This window comes from Hyla sarda, chromosome 5 (assembly GCF_029499605.1).
Source record: "Hyla sarda isolate aHylSar1 chromosome 5, aHylSar1.hap1, whole genome shotgun sequence".
Lineage (NCBI taxonomy): Eukaryota > Metazoa > Chordata > Amphibia > Anura > Hylidae > Hyla > Hyla sarda.
In genome coordinates, this window is record NC_079193.1 from 212120745 (window position 1) to 212147304 (window position 26560).

The following is a 26560-nucleotide window of genomic DNA, read 5'->3' on the forward strand; positions in this document are numbered from 1 at the left end:
TACCACCTCACCAGGACGTACATTTACGTCCTGCGTCCTTAAGGGGTTAAGGACTCGGCCATTTTTTGCAATTCTGACCACTGTCACTTTAAACATTAATAACTCTGGGATGCTTTTAGTCATCATTCTGATTCCGAGATTGTTTTTTCGTGACATATTCTACTTTAACTTAGTGGTAAAATTTTGTGGTAACTTGCATCCTTTCTTGGTGAAAAATCCCAAAATTTGATGAAAAATTTGAAAATTTTGCATTTTTCTAACTTTGAAGCTCTCTGCTTGTAAGGAAAATGGATATTCAAAATAATTTTTTTTTTATTCACATATACAATATGTCTACTTTATATTTGCATCATAAAATTGATGAGTTTTTACTTTTGGAAGACATCAGAGGGCTTCAAAGTTCCGCAGCAATTTTCCAATTTTTCACAAAATTTTGAAACTCGCTTCTTCATATTAGAAATACCCCATAAATGACCCCATTATAAAAACTGCACCCCCGAAAGTATTCAAAATGACATTCAGTAAGCGTTTTAACCCTTTAGGTGTTTCACAGGAATAGCAGCAAAGTGAAGGAGAAAATACACAATCTTCATTTTTTACACTCGCTTGTTCTTGTAGACCCAATTTTTGAATTTTTGCAAGGGGTAAAAAGGAGAAAATTTTTACTTGTATTTGAAACCCAATTTCTCTCGAGTAAGGACATACCTCATATTTCTATGTTAATTGTTCAGCGGGCGCAGTAGAGGGCTCAGAAGGGAAGGAGCGTCAAATGGTTTTTGGGGGGCATGTCACCTTTAGGAAGCCCCTATGGTGCCAGAACTGCAAAAAACCCCACATGGCATACCATTTTGGAAACTAGACCCCTCGGGGAACGTAACAAGGGGTAATGTGAACCTTAATACCCCACAGGTGATTCACGACTTTTGCATATGTAAAAAAAAAATATAATAATTTTTTACCTAAAATGCTTGGTTTCCCTAAAGTTTTACATTTTTAAAAAGGGTAATAGCAGAAAATACACCCCAAAATTTGAAGCCCAATTTCTCCCGATTCAGAAAACACCCAATATGGGGGTGAAAAGTGCTCTGCTGGCGCACTACAGGTCTCAGAAGAGAAGGAGTCACATTTGGCTTTTTTGAAGGAAATTTTGCTCTGGGGGCATGCCGCATTTAGGAAGCCCCTATGGTGCCAGGACAGCAAAAAAAAAACACATGGCATACCATTTTGGAAACTAGACCCCTCGGGGAACGTAACAAGGGGTAAAGTGAACCTTAATACCCTACAGGTGTTTCACGACTTTTGCATATGTAAAAAAAAAAAAAAAAATTTACCTAAAATGCTTGGTTTCCCAAAAAATTTACATTTATACAAAGGGTTAAAGCAGAAAATACCCCCCAAAATTTGAAGCCCAATTTCTCCCGATTCAGAAAACACCCCATATGTGGGTGAAAAGTGCTATGCTGGCGCACTACAGGTCTCAGAAGAGAAGGAGTCACATTTGGCTTTTTGAAAGCAAATTTTGCTCTGGGGGCATGCCGCATTTAGGAAGCCCCTATGGTGCCAGGACCGCAAAAAATACCCACATGGCATACCATTTTGGAAACTAGACCCCTCGGGGAACGTAACAAGGCGTTAAGTGAACCTTAATACCCCACAGGCGTTTCACGACTATTGCATATGTAAAAAAAATAGAAAAAATTTTACCTAAAATGCTTCTTTTCCCAAAAACTTTACATTTTTAAAAAGGGTAAAAGCAAAAAAATACCCCCCAAAATTTGAAGCCCAATTTCTCCCGAGTACGGCGATACCCCATATGTGACCCTTAACTGTTGCCTTGGAATACGACAGGGCTCCAAAGTGAGAGCGCCATGCGCATTTGAGGCCTAAATTAGGGATTGCATAGGGGTGGACATAGGGGTATTCTACGCCAGTGATTCCCAAACAGGGGGCCTCCAGCTGTTGCAAAACTCCCAGCATGCCTGGACAGTCAACGGCTGTCCGACAATACTGGGAGTTGTTGTTTTGCAACAGCTGGAGGCTCCGTTTTGGAAACCATGGCGTACCAGATGTTTTTCATTTTTATTGGGGAGGGGGGTTGTATAGGGGTATGTGTATATGTAGTGTTTTTTACTTTTTATTTAATTTTTTGTGTTAGTGTAGTGTAGTGTTTTTAGGGTACAGTCGCACGGGCGGGGGTTCACAGTAGTTTCTCGCTGGCAGTTTGAGCTGTTGCAGAAAATTTGCTGCAGCTCAAACTTGCAGCCCGATACCTACTGTAAGCCTCCGCCCATGTGAGTGTACCCTGTACATTCACATTGGGGGGGACCTCCAGCTGTTGCAAAACTAAAACTCCCAGCATGCGCTGACAGACTGTACATGCTGAGAGTTTTAGTTTTGCAACAGCTGTAGGCACACTGGTTATGTATCACGGAGTTTGTGACCTTACTCAGTGTTTCAAAACCAGTGTGCCTCCAGCTGTTGCAAAACTGCAACTCCCAGCATGTACGGTGCATGGTGTAAGGTGACTGCTGGGAGTTGTAGTTTGCAACTGCTGGAGGCACACCGGTCGTGAAACACTGAGTTAGGTAAAAAAAAAAACTCTAAGTTTCACAACCAGTGTGCCTTCAGCTGTTGCAAAACTAAAACTCTCAGCAGTCACCGACAGCAAACGGGCATGCTGGGAGTTGTAGTTATGCAACCAGCAGATGCACCACTACAACTCCCAGCATGCACTTTAGCTGGGAGTTGTGGTGGTCTGCCTCCTGCTGTTGCATAACTACAGCTCCCAGCATGCCCTTTTTGCATGCTGAGAGCTGTTGCTAAGCAACAGCAGGAGGCTGTAACTCACCTCCTGCTGTTGCTTCATCGCTGGACTGTCCCTCGCCGCCGCCGTCGCTCCTGGGGCCCCGATCCCAACATGGACGCCGGGGATCGGGGTCCCCAGCACCTGGGGTCGTCTTCCCGCACCCGCTCACGCCCTCCAGAAGAGGGGCGGAGCGGGTGCGGGAGTGACGCCCGCAGCAGGCGTCCTGATTGGTCGGCCGGTAATCCGGCCGACGAATCAGGGCGATCATGAGGTGGCATCAGTGCCACCTCACCCCTGCAGGCTCTGGCTGTTCGGGGCCGTCAGAGACGGCCCCGAACAGCCAGTAATTCCGGGTCACTGGAGACCCGATTGACCCGGAATCGCCGCAGATCGCTGGACTGAATTGTCCAGCGATCTGCGGCGATCGCCGACATGGGGGGGCATAATGACCCCCCTGGGCGATATGCCGGGATGCCTGCTGAACGATTTCAGCAGGCATCCGGCTCCGGTCCCCAACCGGCTAGCGGTGGGGGCCGGAATTCCCACGGGCGTATGGATACGCCCTGCGTCCTTAAGGACTCGTATCCATACGCCCTGCGTCCTTAAGAGGTTAAATCCAAAAACAATGGTGAATGCTGTTTTTCCCCTTTCATTCAAAAAAAATTTAGTTTTCATCTCTTATAAATAATAAAGGGGGTGCAACAACTGTCACTGAATGTCACTGCATCTCTTCCCCTCTGACTGGAAAACAGTCAGGCAGAGAGGGGCTGCTGACTGAGCCATTAAAGCTGTTGGAATTAACACTGAATGGCACCAAGTAGCTTGCAGTGTATTGTAATAAATGCAAGCTGCAGAAGACAAACTATAGTATATTTTACTAAAACCAATAAAATTTTGTTCAGTACCGACAATGCATTTAAAAATATTTTTTTGCAAAGGTGTCTTTAGCCTTTAAATGGGATTTCCCACAGGATAGAAAGGAGGATTCTACTGCTGGAACCCCCACAGATCCCAAGAATTGGGATATTCTGCCCCGTGTTTTAATGGTGGGGGGTTAAGTATGTGCATTGCTGTTCTTTTCAACTCTTAGCTATCTTTGCCAGGCCCATGAATTTGAATAGACCAGCATCCCACCATAGCTCAATTCAACTAGGTGAAACATGGGTCCCTAGTTCTTATTATTGGTTGGATCCCAACAATCAGACCAATACTGATCACACTTATACCTCCTGCACATAGGGAATAAGTGTTTTTTTTTTTAATTGGCAAACCCCTTTATGAAGTAATAACTGGATATATTTGCCACTGTTCTATTTATTTTGGTAATGTTGAAAAAGGCCCTCGCACGTAATTACTGGGATTTTCTTTATAAATTAAATAGATCTACTATGTACTGATATACTTCTTTATAACAGCTCATTCTTAGTGTTTATTCAGCTTTTCTGTGTTATCAGGATGCAGTCAAACTGACTTTGGACCACAACTCAAATGTCTAAATAAAGAACTTTTCACTGTCATTGGGTGGGACCCTCGAGGATATGGACTTTCCATCCCACCAACTCGAGACTATCCTCCTGACTTTTTTTCAAGGGATGCAAAAGATGCAGTAGATTTGATGCAGGTAAATTACTGAAACTTGTATTAAATATCTAAATTGAATAGACAATCCCAAATGGGGAGAATATGTGATGTCTCTGCTTCATTTTTCTGCAGAAAAAAAGAAGCATATTTTTTGCTCAATCACTGTTTTGCTAAAAAGTTGTACTATAACTTACACTAGAAAAATGCCATAAATTGTAGATGAAATCTACTCAAGCTACTAGCTGCTAAAGATTTCAGTCTGTAGCACACAGACAGCCACATATTTACTTTACTAAAGCATAGTTTAGCTAAAGGCCAGCATGTAAATGCAGATGTTTAAGAAAGCTGCCCCATTATGTTTAGGTACATTTCTGGCAGCAGGAGTTTTTTATTTATTTATTTATTTTTATGATTTTTTTTTTGTTTTGTTTATTTTTTTGCTTGTTTGTTAGGTTTTGGTCTTTTGAAAAACCAAAAATTCTGCAACAAGATGTTTGATGTTTTTCTGTAGGAATTTGGAATTATCTCTACACACAGAGCATGATGACTTGCCATGTTTATTTTGCCTGTTTCCTCATTACTGCCCTGCATTTCAAAGGACGAATGCCTTGGTGAAAATCTAACACTTTGGCATGGTGCATATTTTAAAATCTTTGTAGGTTTCTTTTTCCATTGCACATGAAAAAGGGGTTTTGTCGAAGTTGGTTCCCTTTTTTCTTGATTTAAGTTTTAAATTGACAACAAAATAACGGTATCAAACCAGTCAGTATATAAAGTGTGAAAACCTTTTAGGACTCATGCACATGGCCCTTTATGGCTGCTTTTGGTTTGGATCCATAATGGAGCTTATATTGAGGTATATGAGCCATGTATTGTACCCCCATATTCCTGAAAGTTCATACATACGCTTACTAGTTTTTTCTTGGATACAAACCCAACAGGAAAATTGCTGCACACTCTACTGGACTTGCATCTAAGATAGGGCTGCGTCTTGTGCATTCACCATTTGAGTGAGGGATGACGAAAAGCTACCTAGTATTCACCAGCAGAAAGAAAAAATTCTAAGGCAATGAAGTTTAATCTGCGCATTTTAGTTGACACATGGAATAAAATCTAGTCTACAGTTTGTGCACTTTTTATTTGTTGTGATGGATTATTAGAGACTTTACTTTTACTAAGTGTACCAGACAGCAGGTCATTGACTTTTTAAAAAGTCACTAGAGCCTTGAGGGTACAGATATACACATGAATGCACTGGATACAGACGACGTCCTGCTGAGTCTGCTGTCAATTCTCTGGCACAGAAACGAGCTCTCACATAGATGCATTGCAAATAAACAATTAAATATAGAAAGATGAACATTTACACTGTTAATGAAAAGTTATGTTATTTTAACATTATATCACTGTTATTCTACCTTTTGCTTTTCACTTGGACAATAAATATACTTTAATGCACATCTACTATCTAAAGAAGGAATAAATTAGATTTAAGATTCTCCTTATGCTTTATAAAAGCACTAGCAATAAACGTGATTTATCTATGTATTCTGTCAGTGGAGTGGTGATGGTGTGGATTACTGTAACGGCGAAAGTACCCATAGTAGATACATTTTTATTAGATTTTACAGCATAATGCAAGTATTGATTTTAGACTACTGCATAATCCAGTCTGAACTCTGAAGAGCAGACACCCTGTTCCAAAGATTAGACATGTGCCTTTTTCACTATAAAATATATAAAATCATTGTGCCCCTACCATTGACAATACAAAACTATTATAAAACAAAAAAAAAAAAACTGATTAATTGTTTTAACAAATCTGCAGTAAAGGAAAATAGCAGATGATCTAGCAGTCCAATGTAAAACTTCAATCTTTATTCCAAACGATTAAAACTTGAGAGGCACATACAAACAACACTTCACCTAGTCGGTAACACACCCGTAATGGACGCGTTTCAAGCGCATGCGCGTTCTTGATCACCACAACACCTGTGCACTTCTCCACCTCTAAGTTCAAGTCCCAGGGGAAGGAGCCAAAATACATGTGAATATAAAAGCACATATTGTACATAAAAAAAAAAACACTTGACAGGTTTAAAACAAGTACTCTGACATGAAGAATCACAAACACCACGTACGGCATGTGTTAAATAGCAATACTCGTGTGCGCAGATGTTCGATGTGTAGAACCGTGACTTCTGTTACTCATAGCAACAACTGATAAAGAACACGGAGACAAAATGAGATCTTTTTAACAAGTCACACCATGGACTACAATACATTTTGCTACATCATGAATTTACAAAATACATTATCACAATCACATGACTTGGAAAAACTGTTAACACAAGAAACTAGAGTATGGTGGGATCAAGTGACTTCTTTAAATCCAAGTTATTAGTTATATAAATCAAAATATTAGTTATTTAAGTCAAAATATGATCTTGAGAGGTCTGAGAATAGAGAAAACACCAACCACAATATATTGTGAGGAAATGTTGAGAGAATGGAATGAGACACTAACCACCTGCTCTATGACATTATAATCAAATATGAGAATGCCAAACTGGTAAACCTCAAAAATGATATAGAAAAAACTAAGGAGGAAGTAGAGAAATATAAAGATCTGCCAGATTATAATCTAAATGACCATGTAGAAAAACTTGAAAATTATATCTTTGAGACAAAAAAAGTAAAGTACCAAGGATTACACTTTGAATCAGGTTTATGATTGGGCAAAATGGGAAAGCAGTGTGAACATTCCGAAGTCCATCTTTGAAAAAGAATGGATATACACGCAAGCCTAAAAATCAACCTAAGGTCACTTTCAGTTCTACTGAAGCCGAAACGGACGACAATGAAAACACCTGTTCAGACAGTTCAACAACATGTGAAACAAAAAATGCATTGTCACAATATAAATCAAAAAACTGAAAGGTCAAGAAAGGGAAAAAACCCGGAGGGCTGGACGCAAACGCAGAAACAGAAAATATGTGGAAAACACTGCAGGCCCACAGCAAAGCGGTGAAAAAAAAAAACAACGTCCTAAATCTATCATCAAAAACCCTAAGCCCCAACCATGTGAATGTATTGTCGCGCGGCTTGAATTTTGCGCCAACAAACAAATTAAATGTTTTTCATACATTGGTTGAAATCAATAAATTCATACGCATTTCATTGACATACAAGATGAGAATCAGAGTGTCCAGAAAATTCACATCAGCAATCAATTTTCATCCCTCATGTTCATTGAACAGCAAGTTCTAATGGCCTGACCTGCAGGACTTGAACACCACGAACATGTCTTCATCAAGGGACATAGCCAGAAATATAAATCATAGGATCAGAAATCCATTTTTCTATTCCATTCAGTCACGCACAGAAGGGATGGACAAATTTCAAGAGGTTATAGAACAGGAACTTGCAACAATTTAGATGCTGCACAATGGAATTGCAAGGGAATTGCAAGCCGTTGACTCCATTGTGATCCACATGTCTGATAAAGGGGGTTTAGTAACTGTCATGGACAAGTGTGATTATATAGCCCAGATATGGGAGTTATTAGTAGATGAAAATGTGTAGGGTAAATTATTAGCAGATCGTACTCCAAAATTCACTAGAGAATTGGAAATTCTTCTTAAGGAGGGAAAGGCATTAAATGTACTAACCAGTAGAAAATCTGGGGGGGGAAATCTTTTGGGGGAAAATCCAGTAATGCCCTTTCTGCACACACTGCCAAAAACACACAAAGGGGTTAATTCACCTCCCATGCGACCCATAGTATCCAGCCGTTCGTGCCTTCTTGAAATGTTATTCCTTTGGCTGGATCAGATGTTACAACCCTTGGTGCAGCGGGTCCCACACTACTTACAGGACTCCCGGGATGTTTTGGAGAAGCTGGATACAGTTGTGTGGAGATCGGAGTGGTGTTGGTTCATGGTATTGTTGTATACTTGCATACCTTGGTCTATAGCATTAGAAGCCCTAGGACACCACTTGGATCACCACAGCAAGTACACCAGAAACTTATGTGAATTTATTAAACAAGTCACATGGTTCCTCAGGTCACTTTTTTTTGTTTTGACAAAAAACTCTTTATACAGCGGAGTGGTGTGTCAATGGCGACGAGACTCCCCCCTACCCCCCCCCCCCCCCCCCCCCCCTCATTGGCAAACCTCTTGATTTCATATTGGGAGGAACATGTTATCTTTTCGGCCAATAACCCATTTTCAGATCATGTGCAGTGTATGGAAGATTCATAGATGATCTCCTTATTTGGAGGGGTGATATGTCTTCCATACCAATGTTCCTGAATCATTTAAACTCCAATTCCTTCAACCTTAAATTTACTTACCATGCTGATCTCAACACTGTTAACTTCCTGGACTTAAAACTCTCAGTGATCCCTGGTCAGAACATACAAATATCCATGTACAGAAAACCCGTCTCGGGCAACACAATTGTGCGGGCAGATAGCAATCACCCCATACAAACTATTAAAGCAATGCCAGTGGGTGAACTTACCAGGCTCAAATGTAATTGCACTAGACAATCAGTATATCTGGAAGAAGCCCAAGCCTTGGAAGATCGCTTACACAAAAGGGGCTATAGTCATAGTCAACTAAAAAGAGCTAGAAATATTGTGCAACGAAAGGATAGAGAAAAATTATTCACACCCAAGGGTAAATGCAGAGTCCAGGCACCTGACAAACATACAGTTAAGAAGCCAGTTCTGGCTATAACATATACCGTAATCCTCATTTCAAAAGTATTTGTAATGTCATTAACAAACATTTACATCTGCTAAAAGAGGATGAGAAGCTAGCACACATATTAGCATGAGGAGTAGCAGTAGTTCCAAAAAGAGCAAGCACATTAAGAGAGAGCCTATCTCCCAGCTTAATTGTGTCAGAAACGCCGAGTGTGAACACTTGGCTACGGAATGCTAGCTTTTTCAAATGCGGAGCCACCAGGTGTAAAACCTGTGGGGTGGCGAAAAGATACTACTAATTGTCACACTTATAATATAAAACATTACATCAATTGTAACTATACTGTACATATATAGTGTACATCATAGAGTGTATAGCTTGTAATCTGAAATATGTGGGATGCACCTCAATGCACCTGAAAGTAAGAGTTAGAGAACACCTTTATGATGCCAGTAGTATAAATAGTACTATAAACAAGTCGGGAGCATCCCTACATTTCTCAGAAGTACATGGTGGCAGTATAGAGCATCTTAGAGTATATGGAATTGAGAAAGTCAAAAAAGCCATCAGAGGAGGAGATTTACAGTGAAAACTACTTCGGGAGGCATATTGGCAATTCACATTACAAACCAGAGCCCCATTTGGCTTGAATAATGGAATTTATGTTCCATTATTGAATATTTCATCAAGTGTGGCCAAGTGCCATATATCTGATTATGAAAATGTATCTTGTAAATTCATGATGTAGCAAAATGTATTGTAGTCCATGGTGTAACTTGTTAAAAAAGATCTCTCGTTTTGTCTCCGTGCTCTTTATCAGTTGTTGCTATGAGTAACGGAAGTCACGGTTCTACACTTCGAACATCTGTGCACGCGAGTATTGCTATATAACACATGCCGTGCGTGGTGTTTGTGATTCTTCATGTCAGAGTACTTGTTTTAAACCTATCAAGTGTTTCTTTTTTATGTACAATATGTGATTTTATATTCACATGTATTTTGGCTCCTCCTTCTGGGACTTGTACTTAGAGGTGGAGAAGTGCACTGGTGTTGTGGTGATCAAGAACGCGCATGCGTTCGAAACACGTCCATTGTGGGTGTGTTGCCGACTAGGTGAAGTGTTGTTTGTATGTGCTCACAAGTTTTAATCATTTGCAATGAAGATTGAAGTTTTACATGGGACTGCTAGATCATCTGCTATTTTCCTTTTAGCGAGTCGTACAAAGCATGGCCAAGCTTGAATCCGGGCAATTCCAAAAGGGAGGTGAGCTGAAAATATTTTACATTTTTGCTACCTTGATCAAAACCTGTTAAGAGGAAAAGTTGCTGAGTTGCCCATAGCAACCAATCGGAGTGCTTCTTTTATTTTGGAAAAGGCCTCTGATAAATAAAAGAAGCGATCTGATTGGTTGTTATGGGCATCTTTGCAACTTGCCACCACTCCATTCACAGAGCTGTGTCAATTACCCCAAGGAGCAATGGCTGACACACCCCCTCCATACATCTCTGTGGGAGAGCCGGAGACAAAGCACTCGTGTATCTCCAACTCTCCCATAGAGATGCATTAAGGGGGCGTTGCGACCACAGCTCTGTGCATAGGGAGAGACGCTGTGCCAGGCAAGAGAGCATGGGAAGTCCCAGTAGTTGGACCCCCCCCCCCCCCCCCACGATCAGATGCTTATTCCCTATCCTGTGGATAGGGGATAAGTTGTTAAGTACTGTAGTTTCCCTTTAACTCCTTAAGGACGCAGGGTGTATGGATACGCCCATGGGAATTACGGTCCCCGCCGTTAGCCGGTTGGGGACCGGATCGGGATGCCTGCTGAAGTCACTCAGCAGGCACCCCGGAACATTGCCCAGGGGGGTCCTGAGACCCCCCCATGTCGGCGATTGGAGAAAATCGCATGTCAATTCAGACATGCGATTTTCTCCAATTCCGGGCTGATCGGGTCTCTGGTGACCCGATCACCCGGAAAATAGGGCTGATCGGAGTTGTCAGCGACAGTCCCAATCAGCCTAAGGGATAGGAGTGAGGTCGCAGAGCTGTGATCTCCTCCTATCCCCTGCCATTAGTCAGAACGGAGTTCTGACCAATGGCAGCGCAGGACAGGGGGTTGCCATGGCAACCCCCGTTCTGCCCGCCCCTGGATGTCGAGGGGATTGTGGGAAGAAGATTGAGGCCGTACCTGCAGGAAAAGATGCCTGGGGACCCGGGATCTTCCCTGGAGATTGCTGGATACTGGATCAGGTAGGGAATCGACGGTGGAGGGGGGGAATTTTAAGTGAAAGTAAAACGATCTTTACTGTGGCAACCACTAGGAAGGCCAAACTGCATCTCCCGGCATGCCCAGACAGCCAAAGGCTGTCTGGGCATGCTGGGAGTTGTAGTTTTGCAACATCTGGAGGGTCACAGTTTGGAGACCACGGTTACAGTGGTGCCCAAACAGTAGCCCTCCAGATGTTGCCAAACTACAACTCTCAGCATGCTTGGACTGCCCAGGCATGCTGGGAGTTGTAGTTCTGTAACATCTGTCCCTTCAGATTTAGCAATTTTCATGATTTTTTTTTTTTCAATTGCTGCTCTAGTTTGAAGCCCTCTAATTTTTTCAAAAAGCAAAAGTATGTCCATTTTATGATGCCAACATAAAGTGGACATATTGTATTTGTGAAGAAAAATAAAATGTATTGTGAATATCCATTTTCCTTACAAGTAGAGAGCTTCAAAGTTAGAAAAACACAAAATTTTCATGAAATTTGGGGATTTTTCACTAAAAAGGATGCAAGTAACGCCGAAAATTTACCACCAAAATAAAGTAGAATATGTCACGAAAAAAACAATCTCAGAATCAGAATATTCGGTAAAAGCGTTTTTGCGTTATTAATTCGTAAAGCGACGGTGGTCAGAATTGCGAAAAAGGGCTCAGTCCTTAAGGGGTTAAGTATTTTATCTCTACTCTGGACTACATTTTGCAAGGTTTCTGGTGAGAGCATAAAATGCACTTCTCTGTTTTGTTTGTTATTCACTCATACTTCTCACATTAAGGCCTGTTTCACAAAAGTGTATGGCAATACATATGTAACATGGAACTAGAATACAGATGTATTACGGATGAAATGCCATCAGTATTACATTCATATTTTGTACAGTAGTTTAAGTGAAGGTCTTTCAAATTAGTGGCTTAAGTTCCAGCTTCTACCTGGTTTACATATGACGATTTGCTGACCATGCACAAGTAAACATGATACCAAAAAAAGTTGGTGAGTTGCCCATAGCAACCAATCAGATTACTTCTTTCATTTTTCACTTTAACCCCTTGGGGACGGAGCCCATTTTGACCCTACGAATGAGAGAATTTTTTGCAAATCTGACCACTGTCACTTTATGCATTAATAACTCTGGGATGCTCTTACTTGTGAACTTGATTCCAAGTTTGTTTTTTTGGTGACATATTCTACTTTAACCCCTTAAGGACAATGGACGTACTCCTACGCCCCCGTTTCCGAGTCCTTAAGGACCGAGGACGTAGGAGTACGTCCTGTCCTTTCCCGGCCCCCTGCCGCTAGCCGGAGGGGAGCCGGTGCCCGATGCCTGCTGAAATCGTTCAGCAGGCATCGCGGCATATCGCCCAGGGGGGTCATTATGCCCCCCCATGTCGGCGATGGCCGCAGATCGCTGGACAATTCAGTCCAGCGATCTGCGGCGATTCCGGGTCAATCGGGTCTCCAGTGACCCGGTGACCCGGAATTACTGGCTGATCGGGGCCGTCAGAGACGGCCCCGAACAGCCAGAGCCTGCAGGGGTGAGGTGGCACTGGTGCCACCTCACGATCGCCCTGATTCGTCGGCCGGATTACCGGCCGACGAATCAGGGCGCCTGCTGCGGGTGTCACTCCCGCACCCGCTCAGCCCCTCTTCCGGAGGACGTGAGCGGGTGCGGGACATGCACCCCTGGTGCTGGGGACCCCGATCCCCGGCGTTAATGTTGGGATCGGGGCCCCAGGAGCGACGACGGCGGCGGCGGCGGGACTGACCTGTGCGGCGATCAAGCAGCAGCAGGAGGTGAGTGACAGCCTCCTGCTGTTGCTTAGCAACAGCTCCCAGCATGCAAAAAGGGCATGCTGGGAGCTGTAGTTATGCAACAGGAGGAGGCAGACCACCACAACTCCCAGCATGCACTTATGGGCATGCTGGGACTTATGGTTTTGCAACAGCTGGAGGCACATTCTTTCTATGGAAAAATGTACTTTCAGCTGTTGTGTAACTACAACCCCCAGCTTGCACAAACAGCTTAAGTGCATGCTGGGAGTTGTAGTGGTGCATCTGGTGGTTGCATAATTACAACTCCCAGCATGCCCGTTGGCTGTCGGTGACTGCTGAGAGTTGTAGTTTTGCAACAGCTGAAGGCACACTGAGTTAAGTAGCAAACCAGTGTGTCTCCAGCTGTTGCATAACTACAATCCCCAGCATCCCCAGCCAAAGTAGTATGCCTCCCGCTGTTGCATAACTACAACACCCAGCATGCCCTTCCGCTGTCCGTACATGCTGGGGGTTGTAGCTTTTGCAACAGCTGAAGGCACACTGGTTGCAAAAGACTGAGTTTGTTGCCAAACTCGGTGTTTCACAACCTGTGTGTCTCCAGCTGTTGCAAAACTACAACTCCCAGCATGCACTGATAGACCGTACATGCTGGGAGTTGTAGTTTTGCAACAGCTGGATGTTCCCCCCCCCCCCCCCCCCCAATGTGAATGTACAGGGTACACTCACATGGGCGGAGGATTACAGTAAGTATCCGGCTGCAAGTTTGAGCTGCAGCTAATTTTCCGCTGCAGCTCAAGCTGCCAGCGAGAAACTACTGTGAACCCCCCGCCCTTGCGACTGTACCCTAAAAACACTACACTACACTAACACACAATAAAATAAAAAGTAAAAAAACACTACATATACACATACCCCTACAATAAAAATGAAAAACGTCTGGTACGCCACCGTTTCCAAAACGGAGCCTCCAGCTGTTGCAAAACTACAACTCCCAACATGCACTGATAGACCGTACATGCTGGGAGTTGTAGTTTTGCAACAGCTGGATGTCCCCCCCCCCCCCCCCCCCCCCAATGTGAATGTACAGGGTACACTCACATGGGCGGAGGATTACAGTAAGTATCCGGCTGCAAGTTTGAGCTGAGGCAAATTTTCTGCCGCTGCTCAAACTGCCAGCGAGAAACTACTGTGAACCCCCCGCCCGTGCGACTGTACCCTAAAAACACTACACTACACTAACACAAAAAATAAAATAAAAAGTAAAAAAACACTACATATACACATACCCCTACACAGCCCCCCTCCCCTCCCCAATAAAAATGAAAAACGTCTGGTACGCCACTGTTTCCAAAACGGAGCCTCCAGCTGTTGCAAAACAACTACTCCCAGTATTACCAGATAGCCACTGACTGTCCAGGCATGCTGGGACTTTTACAACAGCTGGAGGCACCCTATTTGGGAATCACTGGCGTAGAATACCCCTATGTCCACCCCTATGCAATCCCTAATTCAGGCCTCAAATGCGCATGGCGCTCTCACTTTGGAGCCCTGTCGTATTTCAAGGCAACAGTTTAGGGTCACATATGGGGTATCGCCGTACTCGGGAGAAATTGTGTTACAAATTATGGGGGGTATTTTCTGCTATTACCCTTTTTAAAAATCTAAAATTTTGGGGAAACCAACATTTTAGGTAAAAATTTTATTTTATTTTTTTACATATGCAAAAGTTGTGAATCACCTGTGGGGTATTAAGGTTCACATTACCCCTTGTTACGTTCCCCGAGGGGTCTAGTTTCCAAAATGGTATGCCATGTGTTTTTTTTTTTGCTGTCCTGGCACCATAGGGGCTTCCTAAATGCGGCATGCCCCCAGAGCAAAATTTGCTTTCAAAAAGCCAAATGTGACTCCTTCTCTTCTGAGACCTGTAGTGCGCCAGCAGAGCACTTTTCACCCCCATATGGGGTGTTTTCTGAATCGGGAGAAATTGGGCTTCAAATTTTGGGGGGTATTTTCTGCTATTACCCTTTTTAAAAATGTAAAAATTTTGGGAAACCAAGCATTTTAGGTAAAAAAAATAATTATTTTTTAACATATGCAAAAGTCGTGAAACACCTGTAGGGTATTAAGGTTCACTTTACCCCTTTTTACGTTCCCCGAGGGGTCTGGTTTCCAAAATGGTATGCCATGTGGTTTTTTTTTGCGGTTCTGGCACCATAGGGGCTTCCTAAATGCGGCATGCCCCCAGAGCAAAATTTGCTTTCAAAAAGCCAAATGTGACTCCTTCTCTTCTGAGACCTGTAGTGCGCCAGCAGAGCACTTCTCACCCCCATATGGGGTGTTTTCTGAAGCGGGAGAAATTGGGCTTCAAATTTTGGGGGGTATTTTCTGCTATTACCCTTTTTAAAAATGTAAAAATTTTGGGAAACCAAGCATTTTAGGTAAAAATTTTTTTTTTTTTTTTAACAGATGCAAAAGTCGTGAAACACATGTAGGGTATTAAGGTTCACTTTACCCCTTTTTACGTTCCCCGAGGGGTCTGGTTTCCAAAATGGTATGCCATGTGGTTTTTTTTTGCGGTTCTGGCACCATAGGGGCTTCCTAAATGCGGCATGCCCCCAGAGCAAAATTTGCTTTCAAAAAGCCAAATGTGACTCCTTCTCTTCTGAGACCTGTAGTGCGCCAGCAGAGCACTTTTCACCCCCATATGGGGTGTTTTCTGAATCGGGAGAAATTGGGCTTCAAATTTTGGGGGGTATTTTCTGCTATTATCCTTTTTAAAAATGTAACATTTTTGGGAAACCAAGCATTTTAGGTAAAACATTTATTTTTATTTTTTACATATGCAAAAGTCGTGAATCACCTGTGTGGTATTAAGGTTCACTTTACCCCTTGTTACGTTCCCTGAGGGGTCTAGTTTCCAAAATGGTATGCCATGTGGTTTTTTTTTTGCTGTCCTGGCACCATAGGGGCTTCCTAAAGGTGACATGCCCCCCAAAAACCATTTGTCGCTCCTTCCCTTCTGAGCCCTCTACTGCGCCCGCTGAACAATTAACATAGACATATGAGGTATGTGCTTACTCGAGAGAAATTGGGCTACAAATACAAGTAAAAATTTTCTCCTTTTTACCCCTTGCAAAAATTCAAAAATTGGGTTTACAAGAACACGCGAGTGTAAAAAATGAAGATTGTGAATTTTCTCCTTCACTTTTCTGCTATTCCTGTGAAACACCTAAAGGGTTAATACACTTATTGAATGTCATTTTGAATACTTTGGGGGGTGTAGTTTTTATAATGGGGTCATTTATGGGGTATTTCTAATATGAAGACCCTTCAAATCCACTTCAAACCTGAACTGGTCCATGAAAAATAGCGAGTTTGAAAATTTTGTGAAAAATTTCCAAATTGCTGCTGAACTTTGAAGCCCTCTGGTGTCTTCCAAAAGTAAAAACTCATAAATTTTATGATGCAAACATAAAGTAGACATATTGTATATGTGAACCCAAAAATGTTTTATTTTGAATATCCATTTTCCTTACAATCAGAGAGCTTCAAAGTTAGAAAAATGCAAAACTTTCATTTTTTTCATAAAATTTTGGGATTTTTCACCAAGAAAGGATGCAAGTTACCATAAAATTTTACCACTAAGTTAAAGTAGAATATGTCACGAAAAAACAATCTCGGAATCAGAATGATAACTAAAAGCATTCCAGAGTTATTAATGTTTAAAGTAACAGTGGTCAGAATTGCAAAAAACGCTCTGGTCCTTAAGGTGTAAAATGGCCTGGTCCTTAAGGGGTTAAGGTAGTGGTAAATTTTCATCGATACTTGCATCATTTCTTGGGGAAAAATTCCAAAATGTCATGAAAATGTAAAATTTTTCTAACTTTGAAGCTCTCTACTTGTAAGGAAAATGGACATCCCAAATAAATGATATATTGATTCACATATGCAAAATGTCTACTTTTTGCTGGCATCATAAAGTTGACATGTTTTTACTTTTTGAAGACATTAGAGGGCTTCAAATTATAGCAGCAATTTTCCAAATTTGCATGAAAAATTCAAAATCTGAATTTTTCCGGGACCAGTTCAGTTTGAAGTGGATTTGAGGGGCCTTTCTGTGAGAAATACCCCATACATTTTTCATTTTTTCATTTTTAAGAACAACTGTTGAAAAAAAATCTGTCAGATACCTGTGAGGCGTAAATGCTCACTGTACCCTTATTACATTCCGTGAGTGGTGTAGTTTTCAAAATGGGGTCAATTTCTTCTGAGTACGGAAATACCCTATATGTGGCCCTAAACTGTTGCCTTGAAATACGACAGGGCTCTGGAGTGAGACAGCGCCATGTGCATTTGAGGTCTAAATTAGGGATTTGCTTGGGTGCCTCCAGCTGTTGCAAAACTCCCAGCATGCCTGGACAGTCAATGGCTGTCTGGCAATGCTGGGAGTTGTTGTTTTGTAACAGCTGGAGGCTCCGTTTAGGAAACATTGCTGTACGATCCGTTTTTCTATTTTATTGGGGTGGGGGGGCAGGACAGTGTAAGGGGTGTATATGTAGTGTTTTACTTTTAATTTTTAGTGTAGTGTAGTGTTTTTAGGGTACATTCACACGGGCGGGGGTTCACAGGGTTTTTCCCGCTGGGAGTTTGAGCTGCAGCGGAAGATTAGCTGGAGCTCAAACCTCCAGCTGTTGCAAAATTACAACTCCCAGCATGCTGGGAGTTGTAGCTGTGTGCCTCCAGCTGTTGCATAACTACAACTCTCAGCATGCACTGACAGACCATGCGTGCTGGGAGTTGTAGTTTTGTCACAGCTGGAGGTACACTAGTGGGGAAACACCGAATTAGGTAACAGACTAACTCAGTGTTTCCCCACATGTGTACCTTCAGCTGTGGCAAAACTATAACTCCAGCATACACGGTCTGTCAGTGCATGCTGAGAGTTGTAGTTATGCAACAGCTGGAGGCACACAACTACAACTCCCAGCATGCCCAGCCAGCCGTTTGCTGTTTGTGCATGCTGGGAGTTGTAGTTTTGCAAGATCTGGAGGGACACCGTGTAGAGACCACCGCACAGTGATCTCCAAACTGTGGCCTTCCAGATTTTGCTAAATTCAACTTCCAGCAAGCCCAGACAGCAAACGGCTGTCCGGGCATGCTGGGAGTTGTAGTTTTGCAAGATTTTTGAGAGCCACAATTTAAAGACCACCGTGCAGTGATCTACAAACTGTGGCCTTCTAGATCTTGCAAAACTACAACTCCAAGCATGCACAAACAGCAAACGGCTGTCCAGGCATGCTGGGAGTTATAGTTTTGCAAGATCTCGGGGGGGGTGAGGGGGGGTCACAGCTTGTAGATCACTGTATAATAATCTCCAAACTGTGACCCTCCACAGACACTCATTTTATTGCCGCCACTGCCGCACTGGAAGTGCGCCACTGCTCACCGGTCACCCAGTTTTTGGAGGGGCGGGCAGATTGGGGGAAACTGACACTTATTTTCCAGGCGATCAGGTCCGGGCAATCGGGATCCCTGAAAGAATGGGATTCATCGTCCAGAATTGACCAGTGAATCCGACAAGGAAGGGTCTCATGATTTCTGCAGGCATCCTGTTCCAATTAACGCCCGGCGAGCGGCGGGGATCAGAGATACAGGTACACCCTCCGTCCTTAAGTACCGGGAACTGTCCCCAACAGGTTAAAAATGAAAGAAGCAGTCTGGTTGCTATGGGCAACTCAGCAACTTTTCCTCTGGACAGGTTTTGATAAATCTTCCCCAATGTCCTTATCCAGCAGGTACAACAAGAAGCTGTTGAAAAGCAAAAAATAAATATGTCCTTACATGTAAAGTAGTTGTTGGTGAAAGGCTCATTTCATATCTCTCCTGAGTTTCTGCAGCGACATCTCCAACATTCATATTTAGAACATGTTTCAGAGACTCCCTCTGCAAACTGCACTCTCACGTAGGTAAGGTAGCCGCACTGCTCGCTCCACTCATTCCCTCTGCAAACTGCTTTCTCAGGTAGATGATGTGTAGCCTTACTGTCCGCTTCACTGGCTTCCTCTGCAAACTGAAATCTCAGGTAGGTAAGGTGTAGCCGCACTGTCCGCTTGCTCTGTTGCCCTTTCTTGCTCAGGTCCCCCTTACTTGCTCTGCTCTCAGGTCCCCCTTACTTACTCTGCACTCTGCTCCCCATTACTTGCTCTGCCCCCTCCTTACTTGCTCAGCCCCCCCTTACTTGCTCAGCCCCCAGCTGCTCCTTATTTGCTCAGCCTCCCTTGTTTTCTCAACCCCTTCTTACTTGCTAAGCACCCCCTTATTAGCTCAGCCCCCCTTAATTGCTCATCCTCCGCTGTTTACTCAACCCCCCTTATTTGCTAGGTCCCCCCTTACTTCCTCTGCTTTTCCTTACTTGCTCTGCTCTCTACTCCCCCTTCCTTGCCCAGCCCCCTATTAGCTAAGCCTCCTCTTACAGCTCAACCCCCCTTATTTGCTCAGCCTCCCTCCTTTATTTGTTCATCTCCCTTTACTTGCTAGGCTCCCCCTTAACTTACTTACTCATTCTCCCCCCTTACTTGCTCAGCTTTCCCTTACCGTACTTGCTCAGCCCCCCTTTATTAGCTCTGCCCCCCTTAATTACTCAACCTCCCACCTTATTTGTTCAGCCCCCCCTTAAGTTATTTTGTCAGCCCCCCCCCCCCTTATTTGCTCAGATCCCCTTACTTGCTCTTCCTAACTGTCCTAAAAAGGAAGCAGTGCTCTCTTGTGGCGCCGACGTGGCTGCAAATGCTGGCTGAGTTATTAGAATCAGGGGTGGACTGACAACACTCAGGGCCCCAGGACCAAAAAATGCAAGGGCCCCCATATATATATATATATATATATATATATATATATATATATATATGACATGTTAACGTAGGTAAGATAATTTTCCATGGCCAATAATACCAGTATACAAGGAATAAACGTACTACCACACAATAACTGGATAATACCACCATACTGTACCAAATAAAACCACAATATACAGTCCAGTATTCCCCTATACAGTGCCCATTTAGCGGTAGATACCAACTGTATACAGGATCTGGATACCATATAAGTGATTATATACAGGACCATATAGAGGTATATACCAGCTGTATACAGATCTGTACACCATATAAGTGATTACACTTACATTTAGGGACTCACAATTACCGTATTTATCGGGGTATACCACGCACTGGCCTATAACACGCACCCTCATTTTACCAAGGATATTTGGGTAAAAAAAGTTTTTTACCCAAATATCTTTGGTAAAATGAGGGTGCGTGGGTGTGCCTGTGTATCCCCTGATACACTGTTTCTTACCCCGCAGAAGCCCCCAGGAAAGGCAGGGGGAGAGAGGCCGTCGCTGCCCGCTTCTCTCCCCCTGCCTTTCCTGGGGTTTAGAGCCCTGCTGCTGCCGCTTCTCTCCCCCTGGCTATCGGTGCCTCTGCCCCTTCTCGCCCCCTGTCTATCGGTGTCGCTGCCCCATTGCCGACGCCGACAGACAGGGGAGTGAAGGGGCAGCGGCACCCATTGCCGGCGCCGCTGCCCCGTTGCCTCCCCCATCTCCGGTTGTATAATTACCTGTTGCCAGGGTCGGGTCCGCCCTGCTTCAGGCCTCCAGTGTGGCGTCCCCTGCGTCGTTGCTATGCGCTGCGAGACGCAATGACGAGTGACGTCACTCGTCATTGCGCCGCACCGTGCAGCGCATAGCAACGACGCAGGGGACGCACACCGAAGGCCTGAAGCAGCAAGGACCCGACCCCGGCAACAGGTAATTATACAACCGGAGATGGGGGGGGCAGCGGAGCCGGCAATGGGTGCCTCTGCCCCTTCTCTCCCCCTGTCTGTCGGCGCCGCTTCTCTCCCCCTGGTTATCGGCGCCGGCAATGGGGCAGCGGCACCGATAGCCAGGGGGAGAGAAGGGGCAGCGACACTGATAGCAGGGGGAGAGAAGCGGCGGCAGCAGGGACCCCAGGACAGGCAGGGGCAGAGAAGCCGGCAGCGGTGGCGGTCTCTGCACCTGAAAAAGCTGCTGCAGTTCATTGATTTAAAGCGCCCGCTTTAAATAATTGAATTGCAGCGGCTTATCGGCGTATAACACGCAGGTAGACTTAGGCTAAAAATTTTAGCCTAAAAAATGTGTGTTATATGCCGATAAATACGGTAATTCTTTTCTGATCAGCAGCATCCTCTTTCTGTTTCTTATTCATCCAGCTCAGACCGCCATGATGTCTTCTTTCAGCCAAAACTTCATTTCTTCAGCATCTGCCGGACAAACATGTTAGACTCTGCATTTTACCAGTGTTCTCCATTGCCGATTCCCCCCTTTGCCATTTAATTTTACAAACCTTTGATAACGTTTCAATTCCCCCCTCTTATCCCCTCTGTGCCATTTCAATCCCTCCTCCCCCCCCCCCCCTTCTGATAGGGGGAGAGGATGAAATAGCACAGGGGATTAGAAGGGAGGGAGGGATTGGGAATTGAATGGCAAAGGGGGATCAGCGGGGGGATTGGGAATTGAGGTGGCCTCTCTGATCCCCCTGTGCCATTTTAAATACCCCCCCCATCCCCCCTGTACTATATCATTAAACCACCCATGTGCCAATTGATTAATCCCCCTCTCCCCTCCCCCATGAGCCAATTCCTTAATCCCCCCTCCCCCATGAGCCAATTCATTAATCCCCCTCCCCTCCCCCATGTGCCAGTTCATTAATCCCCCCTCCCCTCCCCCATGTGCCAATTCATTAATCCCCTCTCCCCATGTGCCAATTCATTAATCCCCCCCCTCCCCCATGTGCCAATTCATTAATCCTCCCTTCCCCATGTGCCAGTTCATTAATACCCCCTCCCCAATGTGCCAATTCATGAATCCCCCTCCCCAATGTGCCAATTCATTAATTCCCCCCTCCCCTCCCCAATGTGCCAATTCATTAATTCCCCCCTCCCCAATGTGCCAATTCATTAATTCCCCCCTCCCAAATGTGCCAATTCATTAATCCCCCCCTCCCCCATGTGCCAATTCATTAATCCCCCCTCCCCATGTGCCAATTCATTAATCCCCCCTCCCCATGTGCCAATTCATTAATCCCCCCTCCCCATGTGCCAATTCATTAATCCCCCCTCCCCAATGTGCCAATTCATTAGTCCCCCTCCCCTCCCCAATGTGCTAATTCATTAATCCCCCTCCCCAATGTGCCAATTCATTAGTCCCCCCTCCCCAATGTACCAATTCATTAATCCCCCCTCCCCTCCCCAATGTACCAATTCATTAATCCCCCCTCCCCTCCCCAATGTGCCTATTCATTAATCCCCTTTCCCCTCTCCAATGTGCCAATTCATTAATCCCCCCCTCCCCTCCCCAATGTGCCTATTCATTAATCCCCTTTCCCCTCTCCAATGTGCCAATTCATTAATCCCCCCTCCTCCCCAATGTGCCAATTCATTTCTGCATTCACATGTATACAAGGCATGGCCGAGTGCACATATACAGTGAAATCTCTTCCAACTGACTACCCAAATTTCTTCAAAAAGTGGTATTTTATGGGGATGATCCTTTTAAAGAAACATTTATACAAAATGCTGGTTAAATTGTTTAATCAAGCCATCAAAGATGTGCAGCACACAATTTATGATGGAAGAACCAAAAAAGTTATGTATTTTATTATGATTTGTCCTCTCATTTCTTGTCTCCAGCATCACAATCTTATCCAATGTCCCCAGTAAGGCTACCAATCTTATTAAGTGTCTCCAGCCAAGTTATTATCTCATTTCTGGCTCTCAGCACGATTCCTGATCTCATTCTTAGTTTACAGCATGGCTCCATATCTCATTCCTAATACCCAGCCTGGCTGACTATTGTATTCCTGTTACCCATATCACTCCTAGTCTACAGCATGGCACCCTGCCTTATCCCTTGTCTCCAGCATAGCCCTCTGAATCATTCCTAGTCTACAGCAAGACTCCCCAACTCATTCCTAGTCCACAGCATGACCCCCCCCTCTAATTTCTACAATAACCCCCCCACACCCCCATCTCAATCCTGGTTGCCAATTTAGCATCCCATCTTATTCCTTGTCCCCAGCATGGCTCACCATCTTATTCCTGGACCCCAGCTCCCTATTTCATTCCTATTTCATAGCATGATTCTTCATCTCATTCCAGTTCTAAACATAGCACTCCACCTTATCACTGTTCCTAGGCATGGCTCTCTTTTTATTTATAGACCCCAACATGGCTCTACATTTGATTTTGAGTCCCTAGTATTGCTTTCTAGTCCTCATCCCCAGCATGGCTCCCCTTCTCATCCCAGGTTCACAGTATGGCACCACATCGTATTCCCAGTCTACAGCATGGCTTCTCTCTAATTTATAGTCTCCAACATGGCTCCCATCTCATCCTGAACATTTACATGGTTCCCATTACAATCCTAATTCCTGCATGGATTCCCTCTCATCCCTGGTCTCAAGCACAGTTAAACATATTATTCTGTGTCCCTAGCTTGGCTTCCCATCTCATACTTGGCTCCCATTCTCTCCCTATCTCATTCTGGTCTTCATCATGGATCCCCCTCTCATTCCTAAACATAAAAGCACCTCATAGGATGACATCCTTCCTAAATAGGTGATCCCAAATTGAATACAATAAGGTGCTCACCTTTTCATGTTGTGGAAAGGCCACAACTCCAGGCAGCAGCACTGTTGGCTAGTTCCACTAGATCAGTGGTCCCCAAACTGTGGCCCTCCAGATGTTGCAAAACTACAATTCCCAGCATGCCTGGACAGCCGTTGGCTGTCCAGGCATGCTGGGAGTTGTAGTTTGGGAGTTGTAGTTTTGCAACATCTGGAGGGCCACAGTTTGGGGACCACTGCACTAGATATTCCTGTCTAAGGGATGGCAGCAGTCAGTTTTGCGATTACTCCATGGAATTATTCCAGACATCCAAAGATTTGTAGTAAATATGAAACAACAATGACTGCGCTTAAAAATTACCTGAGGAACAGACATGAAACTAACAAAAATGTAATAATGCATTTTAGGGGATTTTGTCCACTTCCGCAGATTGAAAGGGCACCTTTCATCAGTATCACCTGCACTAACCTCTGGTAAAGGCTTTTAGTGCGGGTGACACTGATGACAATAATACTTACCATTCGCAGATCTGTGCCTCCTTTTTTTTCTGTAATTTCTGGGTATATGTTAAATGGTAATGAGCCAGCTTGGTGCATGCTGGGCGTTCCCAAGCCACAGGTTTACTGTGACCTCCTCACCTGTGCTGAGCCTCCTATGCTGCAGAATGGAGATAGACTCTGCAGTGACTCCCCTCTTTTCCGCTGTTGCCCTGCTATTGCACATGCTGAAGAGAAGGGTATAGAGGCAGAGTGGAGGGGTCATGGTATCTGCCTGAAGGGATCGTGGCTGCCCCCCTCATGCCAAATGTACTGCAATGTATGCCTGGTAGCAGGCATACATTGCAGTGGAAATCTCGTCCAGCTCGGCACTGACTTAATTTCTAATGCTGGGGAGCCTGGCACAAATGTACACTTCTACACTGTAAATTCCCCCCATTGTCTATACATAGTTCACGTTTTTTTTTAATGAACACAAAGAAAGGTAAGTAAAAGCTTAAAAGAATGTACAACCAACTGTTTCTGAATACAAAGGTCATGTGATCTGTAGTAACTAATAATGAATGAAGTATTATTTAAAGTGTACCTCTCATCAAAAAAACGTTTGATATATTATAGATTAATGTATGCAGAATAACTTCACAATTGCATGTTATTAAAAAATATGCTTCTTTCTATTTAATTTTCCACTTTGAAGAAATGACCACTAGGGGTCTCCCTACCAGTCCTGGCAGCAAGCATTTCAGACTCATGCTGGAGTCCTAAACACTACGAGCTGTCAGTCTGCTTTGTTCACAAAGGAGAACACTCAGAGCTGCCAGCCTGCTTTGTTCACAGCCTGTTTGGCTGTGAACAAAGCAGGCTGGCAGCTCTGAGTGTTTAGGACTCCAGCATGAGTCAGAAATGCTTGCTGACAGGACTGATCGGGAAAAATACAATAGAAAGAAACATATTTTTCATTAACATGCTATTGGAAAGTTATTCAACATTCATTAATCTAAAATATATCAAAAGTTTATTTGATGAGAGGCACCCTTTAAAGAGTTTATTTCTATACTGTATTTTAGGCTGCCTGAGCTTAGCTTATATGCATGGAAAAAAACATTCCTTTAATTGTAATTCAATTTTTGCAGGCTTTGGATTTCAAAAGATTTTCATTGCTCGGATGGAGTGATGGCGGTATAACTGCACTCATTGCAGCTGGGTCTTACCCATCACTCATCAACAAGCTTGTGGTCTGGGGAGCCAATGCTTATGTCACAGAAGAGGATCTAGTTCTTTATAATGGTAAGAAGATTTAGCTTCCATAAAGTGCATTCATAAAACACTTGTTTTATTGCTGTAGTTTCCAGGGAAAAGCTAGAAGCTATAGTATTTAAAAGCAATGTCGATTGTGACATCTAAAAAATACAGTGTGTATAGTGACCAAGGGATACGCAGCGTATTTCCCGCTGCTGCCATAAATACGCTGCGTATACACCCTGTGGGAATGCACCCTTAGTGAACACTTATATTCTCCATAAAGGGTCTGGATCATGTTTTCCTAAAACTCTTAATGTATAAATAAATTGGAAAATACAGAGATGGGAGCTCTACATAAAATACTTAAAAAAGAACCCAGGCCGTGGATACGGCGTTGCACACACCCGATGTGCCTATAGATACTAATAATTAACAATAAACGGAGCAGTCTAGGCTACTACTAGGCTAGGGGAAAAAGGTTATAGAAATCAGAAGAATTGAAATAATAGGAGAGAAAAAGGTTTTTGTCAAATATTGGACATTTATTTAAAATAACAATGATACTATTGATGACTTAATGGTGATGTCCTTGGCAGGGCCCTTGCTTTGGACAACACACAATACAATACAAATGATATATAAAATGTAAAATATATAAAAACACAATTGCTAGCTAAAGTTGCACAAATGAGGTGGCTGGGACACAGGGTTGTAAGCACAGTGGGATAGTCTGGAAATTGCAAATGTCCTGAAAGATTAAATCCACAGTGTTGGCCGTAGTTGCAGCACTCGACAGTGCTGGAGACTACAAGTACTGAGCCCACCCTGCGCAGGGCTGTCTGTAGAATAGGCAGATGCGCGTGGTAGTGCTGAAGCTTCACCAAGTTTCACACAGTATCACAAAGTTACTCCTTCTATACCCCGACGGCACGGGGACAAGTTAAAGAAGGTGCTAAAGGATAGGCTCTTTGAATGCTCGGTGTTCTGCGCGTATCTGCGTTGGAAGTCCTCCGGGC

At 43.8% G+C, this 26560-nt stretch overlaps 1 protein-coding gene across 3 annotated transcripts in view; it reads left to right on the forward strand.

Moving 5' to 3' along the window:
• The window catches only part of BPHL (biphenyl hydrolase like), a 97665-nt gene that overhangs the window by 18762 nt on the left and 52343 nt on the right, over positions 1–26560 (forward strand). For all 3 annotated transcript variants that reach the window (XM_056521055.1, XM_056521054.1, XM_056521053.1), the window contains exons 3-4: positions 4261–4427; positions 25436–25589. In XM_056521055.1, the coding sequence (XP_056377030.1) occupies positions 4261–4427; positions 25436–25589 (321 nt within the window). The remainder of the gene's footprint in view (positions 1–4260; positions 4428–25435; positions 25590–26560) is intronic.